Raw genomic sequence first — 14,159 nt, 5'->3', positions numbered from 1 at the left:
GTGTCTGCGTGGGTTTCCTCTGGGTGCTCCGGTTTCCTCCCACATGCCACAGACTTGTAGGTTGATAGATAATTTGGCCATTAGCAATTGCCCCAAGTATAGGTAGGTGGTAGGGAAATATCGGGACAGGTGGGGATGTGGTAGGAATATGGGATTAGTGTAGGATTAGTATAAATGGGTGGTTGATGGTCAGCACAGACTTGGTGGCCAAAGGGCCTGTTTCAGTGCTGTATCTCTAAACTAAACCTCCGGGCACTTACCCATTGTCTCCCGAGACAAGGAGGCCAAAGAAGTATTGTCATTTGGAAAGCTCTCCTAGAAATTGCTATTGGCAATATTATCAAACCAATGGTTCACCGTTTATACTGCATTGCTCTGTCGTGTTTATGGAGGCATTAACTTGTTTATTTTAAATGGGTTAATAGTTCGGTCGAAACGGGATAGGAATGGCACCTGACCGCATAAATCATCCTTCACCCTAAATCGACAGCAATAATTTCCAGGCTTTCTACGCGAGCGGTGCTATATGCCTGGCTTTGGTCATAAGTCCTAATATCACCTTATGTGTCTCTGTCAAATTTTGTCAGATAATGTTCCTGTGAAGCGCCTGGAGATGTTTTACTACCTTAAAGGCGCTATATAAATGCAAGATGTTGTTAATGCCGAATAGCAGGAAAACGTATTGCACACGTAATCATATTCTAGAATATTTTTGCATGTCCTCTTAAGATTTGAGAAGTTACTGCACTCCTCTCAATACCTGTGCAAAAAACAGTGATCTCTCTCTCTCTCCTTTCTTGGCTGAAACATTCAGTACTTGCTGGGATTCCTGGGATCAAGCAGCAGGGAGTCCTGGAACGGGGAATGGAAAACAGCTGCCGACTCTAGCTGAGCGCCTTGCGGGGATTTGGGAATTTGGGGCAAGTCATTCCTTCTGAAAAAAAAAATCCGGCCACGTTGAGAAGGTCTCTCTGCTTCTTCTCGGCGAGAACTAAGACAGCGATCGCCGATAGCAACCGCATCGGCCAATCCACTCGGAAATTAACACAACGCCGAGGGACCGAGTGTCAGTTTCACAGAAATTAACGAGGTAAAAATAAAGCAACTTTCGTCTAAATTCCCCGTGTGCGGTTTGGTCTGTGGCAATGCAGACAATAACGTTATCCCACGATTAGCTTCCACCTCTTTTACCAACTCCTTTTGGAAGGAATCCGAGCTGATCCGTGGAGTTTAAACTAGAAACTGTAGCACTTAACAGTGATTTTCTTCAGAAACCAACCTTTCGGGTGTAGGGGCTTTATTTATTTAGTCTCACTGAAGACAGACGTCACTTGTAGCGGGAGTGAGGATTGTATCAGTTTAATTGTATCGAGCTTACTTACTGATGGAAAATTGGAAAAAGAACGTAACAGATTTGTTACTTTGCGAAAACGGACTTAAACGTTGTTACTTTGTGCCAAGCTGATGGAAGAGTAAACGAGGAAGGTGCACAATTTTGCTACAAACTGTGACCCAGCAGACCCACTCATAGAAACTTTGTCATAATCGTTCATTGTATAGTTTACTTTGGCTTCCATCCAGTCTTGAGGAAGTCATGTTTTGTAGTTTCCGGAGAGGAGGAGGTTTGAGATTGGGCTCCGGCCAGAAATCTGGAAACGTTTGACTTGGGATAGTTGGGACAACAAGACAAAGGAGGCAGGGAAAGATCTTTATTTGGGAGAAACGATGAGGAAATCAAGGAAAAACAAACAAAACTTTAGATCGCAAAAAACCCGGGTCCCATCTTTTGAACCTGGACAGCAGATTTTCCCTCTTAATTTCTGGCTGTTGTTACCTGCAGCTCTTCCTGGAGAAACTGGCTCAAGGAATCTGCCAGCGAGATCAAAGGAGCCAGATTTAGTAATGTCCATATGAAGGGTTAGCTCAGGGCCACCAGTCTCCCAAAATCCCTGCTAAACCTTTAGAAAAACAGTTTATATTAAGTTGCAGATTGTTCCCAGTGAATTAAATATCAGGGTTGAATTGCTACCTCCTATTGACAACTTGATTGGGATACATATGTCGTAGTTCTGGAAAGTATGAGGTGCCCAAAACTGGAGTGGGGTGATGTGGGGTGGAGGGGTGGAAAGATACAGATGTGGCACCCAAGCCCTGGCAATCTGAACTCAAATCTAAGATCCAGCAACTCCGTCCAATTTGCACTCCTATTTCTTATTTCCTGCTTTGTCCTGTTTAAATTTTCCTGGTCTGCCTACAGGTTTGATTTTGGTCTGCTAGGTATGTGACATGTGTAGAGTTTAATAGTCTTCGAACCTAGTGGCTGAGGAATCTACCTCGTGGAATTTTTGTTTTCTTTATCCAGATTGCATCCTCTCTCTGTACGAACGCACCCACTTACCTAAATACAGGGAGCAATTAATGGAGCCAAGTTTCAGGGCCACTAGGGCCACTACAAAGCACTGGTACACTTCTTGTCCAGTTCGGGCACCCCACTCATTAGGGCATTTGATTGCAGGATTATCTGGAGCTAAGTGGGTAGAACACCAATCCATAGTAACATAAATACCTTTTCAGATCCCCTTGGTGAGCCAGACTGGATGATCTAATTGCCAATAGTGCCCACGAGTACTGCAGGCTTGAACGTTCTGATATTGGATTACTAAGTTTTTCACAGAGGAGTGACTTCGTTCCGAACTTCCATTGTCAGGCACATCATCTTAGCACTATTACTCACCAAAGTGACTCCTCTTATTTCTCCCTCAAGGAGGTTCATCATCAGCTAATCAATCACTCATGCTAAAACTTGGAAAGGGCTACGCTCAGCACAGTTGCCTCATTAGTGGGTTAAGTGGTAACTCAGAGCATGAAGATCTGTTAGTATCAGCAATTTGAGATATAAGGAAATGAACGAAACATTGATTTAATTGCCAGTTCTGATGAAGGGTCACTGACCTGAAACGTTAACTCTGCTTCTCTCTCCACAGATGCTGCCAGACCTGCTGAGTAGTTCCAGCATTTCTTGTTTTTATTTCAGATTTCCAGCATCTGCAGTATTTTGCTTTTATTTTAAGATTTAATCTTTATTTGTATTTCGTGAGGCTTGGCTGCTGATTCACTAATACACTTTTTACATTATCACTCAAAATCAAAATTGACTCCAAAGAGTCTGGAAGGGCAAGGGAATTAATAAGGGTTTTGACAGTGAATAGGATGAGGTAGAGGTAAAGATGAGAAATATTATGGATTTTGAAGTGATGGAGAGGATATGACATCAGAAATCTAGCTTGTGGTTGAACAGGGTACCATAGTTGTGAACATTTTAGTTCAGCTGAGATAGTGATTGGAGAGGGTGATGAAATTTGTTGCAGAGGCTGAAGACACTGACTTCAGTCTTTCCAATGTTTAGGGTCACTTAGCCCATTTGAGAATGCAAAGTGCTCCTCTAATTCTGGCCTCGTGTGCATCCCTGATTTTAATTGTTCTACCATTGGTGGCTGTGCCTTCAGTTGCCTAGGCCCTAAGCTCTGGAATACCCTCCCCTATACCTCTTTTTTTTTAGAGATACAGCACTGAAACAGGCCCTTCAGCCCACTGAGTCTGTGCCGACCAACAACCACCCATTTATACTAACCCTACAGTAATCCCATATTCCCTAACACCTACCTACACTAGGGGCAATTTACAACTGCCAATTTTGGGAGGAAACCGGAGCACCCAGAGGAAACCCACACAGTCACAGGGAGAACTTGCAAACTCCGCACAGGCAGTACCCAGAATCGAACCCGGGTCCCTTGAGCTGTGAGGCTGCGGTGCTAACCACTGCGCCACTGTGCCGCTCGCTACCTCTCCATCTCGCTTTCCTCCTTTCAGATACTGCTTAAAACCTACCTCTTTGACCAAGCTTTTGGTCATCTGATCTTATATCTCCTTTTGCGGTTTGGTGTCATACTGTGTTTAATAATGCTCCTATGAAGCACCTTGGGACATTTATTATGTTAAAGGTATGATATAAATATAAATTGTTGTTTTTGTGCATCTGAAGAGAATACATAATAAGCAATATAATGAGAAGGCAGGGTGGCACAGTGGCGCAGTGGTTAGCACTGCAGCCTCACAGCTCCAGCAGCCTGGGTTCAATTCTGGGTACTGCCTGTGTGGAGTTTGCAAGTTTTCCCTGTGTCTGTGTGGGTTTTCACTGGGTGCTCCAGTTTCCTTCCACAGCCAAAGACTTGCAGGTTGATAGGTAAATTGGCCATTATAAATTGCCCCTAGTATAGGTAGGTGGTAGGGAAATATAGGGATAGGTGGAGATTTGGTAGGAATGTAGGATTAGTATAAATGGGTGGTTGATGGTCGGCACCGACTCAGTGGGCTGAAGGGCTTGTTTCAGTGCTGTATCTCTAAATAAATAAATAGATAGATAGAGTTGATCTATCAAAAAGTGATAGGTTATTGGCCTTTTTTCAATTTCTAAAAATCCTTCTGTTCTGAAAGAAAGTATGAACCAATTGCAATGGCTTTTATATTTGCACAAAACTAGGGTTGATTTTCGCCTCCACTGTCTGGGCAGTAATCTGGTGCCGTTTAGAGAACCTGTCTGATCTTCATTCAGGTGTCATAGCCATAGAGTCATCATGGCTCAGAAGGAGGCCTCAAGTATCCATCCAATTTCCTTTTGAAAGCATTGATCGCCTTCACTTCCACCAACTTCATGGGCAGTGAGTTCCAAGTCATTACCACTCTGCTTAAAACAGATCTTCGTCACATCCCCCTGCATCTCTTGCCCAAAACCTTAAATCGGTGTCCCCTAGTCCTTGTATTTATATAACACCTTTCATGACCACTGGACATCTCAAAGCACTGTGCAGCCACTGACCTATTTATTGAAGTGTCGTTACTGTTGTAATGTAGGAAATGTGGCAGCCAATTTGCACACAGCATCCTCCCACAAACAGCAATGTGATAATGAACAGATAATCTGTTTCTGTGATGTTGATTGAGGGACAAATATTGGCCAGGACACTGGGGATAACTCCCCTGCTCTTCTTCAAAATAGCACCATGCAAGCTTTTAATGTCTCATCTGAGAGACAGCACCTGTGACCGCACAGCACTCCTTCAGTATTGCACTGGAGTGTCGGCCTTGATTTTTGTGCTCAAATCCTGGAGTGGGACTTGAACCCACAATATTCTGACTCAGAAGTGAAAGTGCTACCAACTGAAGATTCGAACTTAAAAGCTCTGGGTTACTAGTCCAGTACTATTATTGCTCAGTTACCATACCTTCATCTATAGTGTGCTACCTCTTCTTGGAGTACAGCTGTTTAAAAGGCATCATTGATTTCTCACTTCTTTACAATAATCTCATGCAATGTGATCAAAACATGATATTAATCTCTTTTATTTTGTGAATTTAAATCATTTCTATGAAGGAAGATTAGTTATAGATACCAAATGAAACAATGAATGTTTTAGTACTAGGTATATCATACAAAGCAGCATTGTGAATTAATTTTCCTTTTAATGCACAAAAATATCACAATTTTTAATATCTTATTTCCTCTGCACACAGTGGCTACCAACCATGAGTGTACTTCCACCAGTCAGAAAAGACCGAATCATACCAGATCTACCTTCGGTAAAGTAGACTTCTTGTTCCTGTTTGGACCATCACCCACATTTTTCCAGAAACGTTTGTAAAGCTATATATAACAGAGCACAACTTAACAAATATCTCAATAATAACATTTTCACCTTGGTATACATGCAGAATTGTAGGAATTAGCGATATTACGATTATAGTCAGCTTTCTGATTGGCTGAGCTATAATGAATCAGATTGTAAAATCAGACAGAGATTCCTGAAATTTCCTTTTTTACAGGACAGATAATAAAGTGTGTCAGCTTCATACAGCAGTGGGGGGAAATGGGTTGACAGTCTCCCAATTCAAGCAGTGATGTGGGAGCTTGATGAGTGAAATAACAGGGTAACAGCGCTGACTGGGATCTGGACCTTGACAGCAAACACCAGAAACTATGTTGTAGGCTCTGGACTATCTGTGAGCAATGCCACAGTAGTTATATGACCAAAACCTGGCTTTTGATGATATCATGACCAGATGAGTACATACAATAGTTTATCTACAAATTCACCTTGTGATTATATAACATGTTTAGCAAAATATCTGGCTATTTCCAATATTGAGATAGTTTACAGAACTGTTTTCTCTCGCAGAAGGTTGGGTGTAGCACAATATCCCTTTCTGCAAAGGGCAGATTATCAATAAACATACAGGGCTGGATTTTGTTCTCAGCCCGATGTCGGGTTTCCCAGTGGGGGTGGGGGCATTGGAGAATTGGAGCAGCAGTGGCCGCCACTGAGCCTGACGCCGGGATTGCTGGGCCCAATCTTCCTGGCGGCACCGAGACTCCATAGCGGCCCCTCCACCGCTCAGCGACGGGACCCGACTTTACATATTTAAAATACCTCTCTGCATAAATTTAAATTTAATTCCCCACGATCTTACCTTCAGTTCCCAATCTTGAGCATGTTGTGCGGCACTCACGCGCCTTCACTTTCCTGACCAGAAGAAGGTGGTGCCACCGAGGTGGGGAAGGGATCAACTCTGCATTGTTTAATGTCTTGGGGGGGGGCTTGATGGAAGGGGTCAACTCTGCATTATTCTGAACTGTTTGCAGGGCTGGCAGCCTTTTAAAAATGCCGCCAGCACCTGCTCTGGCATTACGTGACACCGTGAACGGCGTCGCCAATGCTACCCCTGCCGTGTAATTGGGGAGGGCGGCCGCCCTCAATATGCCAAGTGGCTGCGCGGTGGCATGGCGGCACGGCTCCTGTGTGGGGCGGCCACCGGTGGGACAACAAAATCCAGCCCACAGGTGGATTACAGGTGACAAGATCTGCTTATTGCAAGAATTGAATAGGTTTTATCTTCTTGTAACTGTCAATGTGCCACTTGGAATTGAAATTCAGGTATGTAAGTAACAGGGTCCTCTGTCAAACCAAATCCCAGCACTCAGAATAAACTTCTTAGTTTCTTTAAAAAATTTTTCTTTTGGTTTTAGGATTTCATGCTATTCAGTTAGCAAAGGGGACTGATAGGTACGTCTGTAGATGGGTTCCTGGGCAAACCAAAGAGACTTCCTATTAGAATCAATTAAATGCAGTGAAAGAACACACACTAAGCATAATATCAATACATTTCTCTGCTAATATCCACAAAATGCACATTATTCCAGAGAAACAGATTTGTTAGCCAACTGTCACAGTTATTCTACAATGGAAGAGTTATTGACTGGCAAAGTTGGAAATAAGTCCCTGTATCTTACAATTAAAGCTGCCATATGGAATTAAAAGCAACTAATCCAAGTTTTCATCAAACGACACCTTGGCTGTGGTTTTCTGATTATAGCACCAGTAGTAATCCATTGAAAATGCATGGGTTACTGTTGGTGTTATGACAGAAAGCCTAGGCCCTTATTTTTATCTCATGACTAGCAGTCACCATTTTCACTTTAATGAAAAACTGGAGTAAACATAATCAAGTATGTCTTACAGATCATGCTGGAAAGTGAGTGCGTAGTGAATGTAAGGATAGGATTGACCATGGCTGTGATATCCTCTGTGGGTAATAGCCTGCAGAATTGTTTACTATCTATGCTGATGGATGTAATTGGCTGAAGGACGGAAGGGCTGTAAAACTGCTCCAGCATGAGGCTGCACTTTCAGGAGAGGAAGGGAGGAAAAGGAAGAGAAATTGAATAATAAAAGAGGTAGATGAACATGAACAAAGCCAGGCTTTGTAAAGTGCACTCAGCTTGTGTTTCCCTCCTTGTTCTAGCTTCGTCATGCATCTCCACTAGTGCATATTTTTAAGCTGTTAAAAGTGTGACTTTACAGTCATGAAATTTACAGGTTGGTTTTGAAATCACTGTCAGTATGAACACTGAATGTGTTTGACTGGATTTCTCCTCTCTGCTATTAACCTGTTTAAAATAATTTGTTCACATCTCTGCCAAAACAGCAAAGAAAGAAGTTTCAGATGAATGTGCCAAGCATTCATACAATCAGGGTCCCTCATTATGATTTCAAGGCCCTTGTTTTCATTCACACAGAAAAATGGCAATGTTAGAAAAAGCACCAGGAATATAAAAATGCCACCAGTCTCAGCACAGTGGGTGGCAAGGTTTTGACTCCACCTAAAATGGGGTCCCATGTGTCTGAACATGAATTGGTTTAAATGATCATCAATATCATTTTTACTTCAGTCTCAGTAAAGTAAATTGCTTTTCTAAAATTACCCCAAGCTTTTATTCTTCAGAAAGTTTTGAAATGTTCTATCAAAGAGCCTTTCTCTGCTACTATGGTTCTAGTCTAGACTTGCCTTTCAACAAGAAAGCTTTTCTCACTTACCAGCGGGCTCCTTTCACTCTATTGGTATGCACAACTTTTGCTGTCTAGTTACAGCCAAGATTATTTCTTATTGTGTGGTCTTCTAGTCACTTATTCATCTCTTAAAACCTACAGGCCAAAACCAGCAAAGAAATACCTGCATGTTTAAATATCAAGTTTAATATATCACTTTTTCTAACGAATGTATACCCAATAGGACATGAATACATATGCCTATAAATCACTGTTGGTGTGCTATTCAGTGGTTAACCATGAGCTACTGAAGTTTTTTGGGAGAACTCTTGTCTGCCCGTGAACTCGTAATTTTGAACTGCATTTATAAAACTGTATGATCCTCCGTCTACACAGCTGACTGTTTGGCAGAGCACCAGATTGTTGAGCAGCATTTAAATGGATTAAGAAGATATTTAAACCTCTGCATTTGTACAGGAGAGCATAGGCCAGAGGTTAGTGCTAACAGATCCATGTAAAATGGAGGCTTTCAGGAAAAAAAGCCATTTAGTTTGATGCCAAAATGCTGGAGGTTCTCATTCATGAAATGCAGGAAAAGAGTCCTTTATGGGACTTAAGGGCACTATCCTCAAAAAGGACTAGTTCAGCAAATACTCAATGACACAGGTCAGCCACAAAAACACCACTCACAGTATTTTGCAATGAAAGGGCTACTTGGGGATAATTCTTTCAGACAACATTTCAAGTTGTTCCTCCTCTTTCTTTTGGGCCTGGAAGTAGGAACTGCCTCACAACAGTTTGCATCACTCGCAACTTGGGCTCCATTCTGTACAAGGCTCTCTGTTTTGGCTTCAGCATTGTGGCTGATTGGATTGAGAGAACTTTGAGTCAGAGATTCATAGATTTCATTGCTGCCCTGAGGTCTGCTGTACAGAGGTCAGTAGGCATACTGAGGAATTAGGCATGGATAAGACTGTTAACTTTCAGGGTGATGATGTTGCAACTGAACCAACCAGCATCCCTGTGCAAATAAAGAAGATGTGCCTGACAGCAGGCAGCAACTGTGACAGGGCTGAACCAGAAGAATGAAGTACAAGACCACCTGAAGCTCAAGCAGTTTCTACCAAATATTATGCCGCCAACACGCTTTCACAGTGCAATCACATAGAAGTAATATGTTAGGGGCAAGACAGCGCACGTAATGTGCCAGCACTGTGTGAAGGCACTGTGGTAAAACCCACTGACACCACTCACATATGACACTGAGTAATAAATTGGATGCACTGTACTTGAAATTTGGTCAGAGATTTCATTTCTGTTTATGTAGAGTAAATTAACAATGCAGCAGAGAATTGGATTTAGTGATAATTGAGGAAATGCAGGTGGCAGTGTTGTAGATTGGGGTTTTGGACCACTTTATTGTGTTGATTTGGACAGGACAATTCCAATCACTTAGCTAAATATAACGAATTAAATCCTATTGTACCAGTCTTTAAGGATGCAATGGTCTTTCAGGAGCTACCTCCTCATTTTTACTGATTTCTCTCCTGCATTGACATCAGGAGAAGTCTGTTAATATTTTGGCTTCCTTTTTAGGGAATGGTGTGTGTGTGCACATGCGCGAGTGTGTGTGTGTGACTCAAAGTTCTCGCAATATGGTCACATCGAGATTCACTTATTTGGACTATTCTATCTTTTTTCCAATTTCGCCCCTTCTTTCCTGAAGGGACTGTCTCTTGCAGTTTAACCTTCAGTGTCTTTTACATGTGGCCACTGTTCCCATGTGAGTATAGATTGTGCATGCCAACTGTTTGCTCAACTGTGGAGAGCTTCACACAATGTCCATACATGAACACTGTCCAGTAGAGGCCACTGGATAGTGATCAAGAACAGAAACCCCTCAAGTGTTTTTGTTGCATTTTTAGTCAAGGGGCTTTGAACTGTTGCTCCCTACAGCTGTGCTACCTTAGTACAGACTTGAGATTGAGTTTAATTAAAGCCTACCTTCAATTTTTAAATAAGAACATTATTTAAATGTGCTTTGCCACTTGCTTTTTCAGTGTTTCACGAAAGAAGCTGCTCTCCATACAAAGAACATATTCAATCCCAAAGTGAAGCGTGCCTGTCAAGATGATCGGACTGGAACAGTTGGGTAAGCCACTTATGAGAATTTCTTCAAAGGACATTAAGTTCACATCATTAAAGGATAGGGCCTGTAAACATTGGAATAGAAAACAATTACAGCTCTGAACTAGGTGAAAACAAATCTGTTTGACACCAAGCCCTTAGTTGTGAATCGTTGACAAATTAGCAGACCTTCTGTGGCATTGCCCATCGTTTAGAAGGTCCAGAGCATTGTGCCATTTAAAGCACAATGTAGTGTTCTGCTGTTAAGATGGTGCTGTGTCCCATTAAGCTCAAACTGTCCTAATTCTGTTCAGTAAACACTAGGTGAGTTCATTCAGAGTTTAATTACTCCTCAGGCTGCAGGTCAGAAACCTGGCTTTGTCTTTTTGAGTATGATCGGGGTCATTAAGGTGCTGCAGACATTCTGGCCTGGATTTTCCAATTGGCATTATTTTAATGCCCTTGGAGTTAAAATAAAACTAATCAGAAGATCTAGGCCCCTTACTCTAGTATCTTCTGTTCCTAGAGAGGTTCTGCATGCATTCCAAGCTGCCTTTGTTTCTTTATAATTTTTTTTTAAAATGTGGCACAAAAAATTTGAGTCTTACACTTAAAGTGAAATTGAATATTTGGAGCACTCACTACGTTCATGGAGAGACTTCTCGGAGTGCTTTCCAGAGCAGTGGAATGGTGAATGGGTAATAAGCAGAGAGAAAGGGAAGAGGGTCAGAAAGGGTGAGGAAGAGGCAAGAACACTGTCAAAAAAGAAGGGCTGAAGGAGGCTTTTAAAGGAAGGAAATTGATAAAGTAAGGGAGGGAAATACCAGGGGGTTGGAGCATAATGGTTGAGGAAGCAGAGAATAAGAAGTAGGTTTGTTTTAGAGGAATGAATGGTCTCTGCAAGAGGGTGTTGGTGTGGAGGGAATTGATGTTGATTTTCTGCTGATTGGCAAATAGTCAAGCAAGGCAAGGAGAGATAGATGATGAAAATGCAGACCTTAATACAGAATGGGGCAGTTTGAATGACTTGCAATTTAAGGATAGTGGAACCAAGATTGTACATAACCACTTGCAGAATGTATATAAGGTAAAAATTATTCTTTGAAGAAAGAAATGACTGTTATAGTTCTAAAATAGAATGAACACAAAGGGATTCCTCATCACTTTTGTTAATGATCAATGATTCTCCTTTGCCATGAATGATTTTGACGTAGGCTGATTCAAAAAGCAAGCATTTATTTATGCACAATTGGAAATGAAAGCTGCACCAACCATCACCCTTTAATGTAACATAGATTTAATTATTGCCAGCATGTCTCATCCAGTCCAGGTCTGTTGCAATTATAGTGTACTCTTTTAATTCACACCAATCATGAACCAAGTAAAGTCCATGCCTTAGAGTCTCAGGATAAAGGAAATTTGTTTAACTTTTTCATACTTCCATAAAAGAAGTCCCAAACCAAACAAAATATATTTTAAAAATATATTCTCAGGATGTGGGCACCACTAGAAAGGATGGTGTTTATTACCTTTCCCTGGTTGTCTGAATGGCTTGCTAGCCCACTTCATAGGGCAGTTAAGAATTAACCACATTGATGTGGGGCTGGAGACGCATATAGGCCAGACTAGGGAAGGATGGCAGGTCCTTCCTTCATTAAAGGACATGGGAGAACCAGTCGGGTTTTTACAACAATCTGATAGCTTCCTGGTCACTTTTTACCAGGGGCTGGATTTTATGGGCCCCCCCTGAGGTGGGGTCAGAGGCGGGGTGGGGGTGGGGGGGTTTGTAGAGGGGTGCCCAAAGAATTGCAATGGGTGGAGGGCCTGTCACTGTACCGTTGCCAAGCTATTTTGCTGGGGCGGGCTAGGCCGATGACTGCCTTCCCGCCCAGAGGCGGGATCTAAGCAGGGGTGGGAGGTGCCTCTGCCTTGTAAAACGAGGTGCACTCCCTGTGGCGGGGGAGGGGGGGGGCGGTCCCTCCTCCGTGGGTCAATCTGTGGCCCATAGAGGGCAACTGCCAGAAAAATCTCCACCTCCATGGACACACCTCCCAGACTTCACGCTCAACTCCCAGCACCCCCTTACTGGGGCCTTCCAGACTAGCCCCAGCAACCCCGCCTCACTTTCCTGAGGTCTGGGGTTCCAGCACTGGGCTTGGGTCCAAGGCATCTGCAGTAGCGGCAGTGGCCACCACTCACAGTGGCACTGCCAATACTGCTGAGCTTCTAGCCCTCTGATTGGCCTGAAGCTCTTGGAGGTGGTTATCCCCGTCTTTAAAGGGACAGAAGTCCCAGCACTGGAAACGTCTCCTCCAGAACAAAGGAGGATTGCACGGGTTGGCGGGGTGGGGGGTGCTGCGGAAAAGGCCGAGGTGGGTTCCTCCCGCCTTTTCGGCCCGGCGCTGGGAACCCTGCTGCCTCCACTAGATCCCGGCCCAGATTTCTTTCAAACTGTATTCATATTTTCAAATCGTCATGGTGGGATTTGAACTCATGGCATGGGAAGGTGGAGGGGAGTGAATTGGGCCACACTGCGCCTATTTTGCAGGTGCAATATAGCTACCTAAGACCCCAAAATGATGGATAGGAAGCGTGTGCACACTTCCAAGTGAAAGTGCACCTCCTAGCATGTTGGGCAAGGAGAAACAAGAGGTGCCCTTACCCCCAACCTGATGAAGGCATTAGGTTTTTTGCATATACAAATAATGGACCTAACACCTGCTTCATGTCCCTGCAGCAACATTGATTTGCCTTATTGCTAAACGCCCCCTGAGCCCCGCAATCTATCACCAAACCCTACAATCTTGCCCCAGCCCCACAATCCCTCCCCAAGCTCCATGATCCACCCCGGGATCCATGAACCCCCTCAAGCTCCAAGATAGCACCCCCCCCCCAAGGCCTGGAATTTCCCCCAGAGCCCCGTGATCCCCAAAGCCCTACAAACTCAATCCCGTCACTCACCTGTGACCTCAAAGGGACCTCTGGAGGTCACTCTGGAAACATTGCAAGCAAGTTTTTCAAATGATTTTGAATGCCGCTCCTGCCCCTCAATAATCTTTCTACCCACTGCTGCACCCCACAATTGCCTTTTTTCACCCCATTTAAGTTTTGTCTCCTGGGTCATTGTGCATTGAAGCTGCCAGATTTCCTACCCCCCTACTCCCCTCTGATCAGAAGATGCCTGTCAGTACCTGTTGAGCATTGACAACTTGCCGAAGTTATGCCAATGAGGCCCGACCATTAAAATGCTTAGAGCCTCTTGCTGGTGCTATCAGTGGTGTGATCATTCTGCCCACTGGACGCCCATATGTGCCACCCAGACATTGGTCCCATCGTTGGAGGGTTAGAATTAACATTCAGGTACTGCCAGTCTGGGATTAGCATGGAGGTGTCGCTGGTGTTGACTGGAGATTACATGTTGGAATTGTTAGCCTGTAATTAAATCCTGCCAAGCTGTTTTTATATTGGTGCACTTTTAGCTCCACATCTGGGAGTCTAGAGTCTGTAGACTGGTTCCTGTTTTGGGTCTACAATTCTGCCACCAGACTAAGACAGACAGATTTAGTTATGTGAATGCCAGGAGCTGGCTCACAGATGCTGTTATTCCTTGGATTCAAACTAAAATGGCACCAGTGTGTAAGTGTAATAGGA

The 14,159-nt window shown here is 43.4% G+C and overlaps 1 protein-coding gene across 1 annotated transcript in view; it reads left to right on the top strand.

Moving 5' to 3' along the window:
* Window positions 1–625: 625 nt before the first annotated feature.
* Window positions 626–14,159, top strand: part of rab34a (RAB34, member RAS oncogene family a) — a 49,428-nt gene continuing 35,894 nt past the window's right edge. Inside the window, exons 1-3 of the mRNA XM_068010381.1 lie at window positions 626–1,090; window positions 5,572–5,637; window positions 10,442–10,533. Coding sequence (XP_067866482.1) covers window positions 5,584–5,637; window positions 10,442–10,533 — 146 coding nt within the window. The 5' untranslated portion in view covers window positions 626–1,090; window positions 5,572–5,583. The remainder of the gene's footprint in view (window positions 1,091–5,571; window positions 5,638–10,441; window positions 10,534–14,159) is intronic.

This window comes from Heterodontus francisci, chromosome 30, assembly GCF_036365525.1.
Source record: "Heterodontus francisci isolate sHetFra1 chromosome 30, sHetFra1.hap1, whole genome shotgun sequence".
NCBI lineage: Eukaryota > Metazoa > Chordata > Chondrichthyes > Heterodontiformes > Heterodontidae > Heterodontus > Heterodontus francisci.
This window is presented reverse-complemented; position numbering and strand designations above follow the sequence as displayed.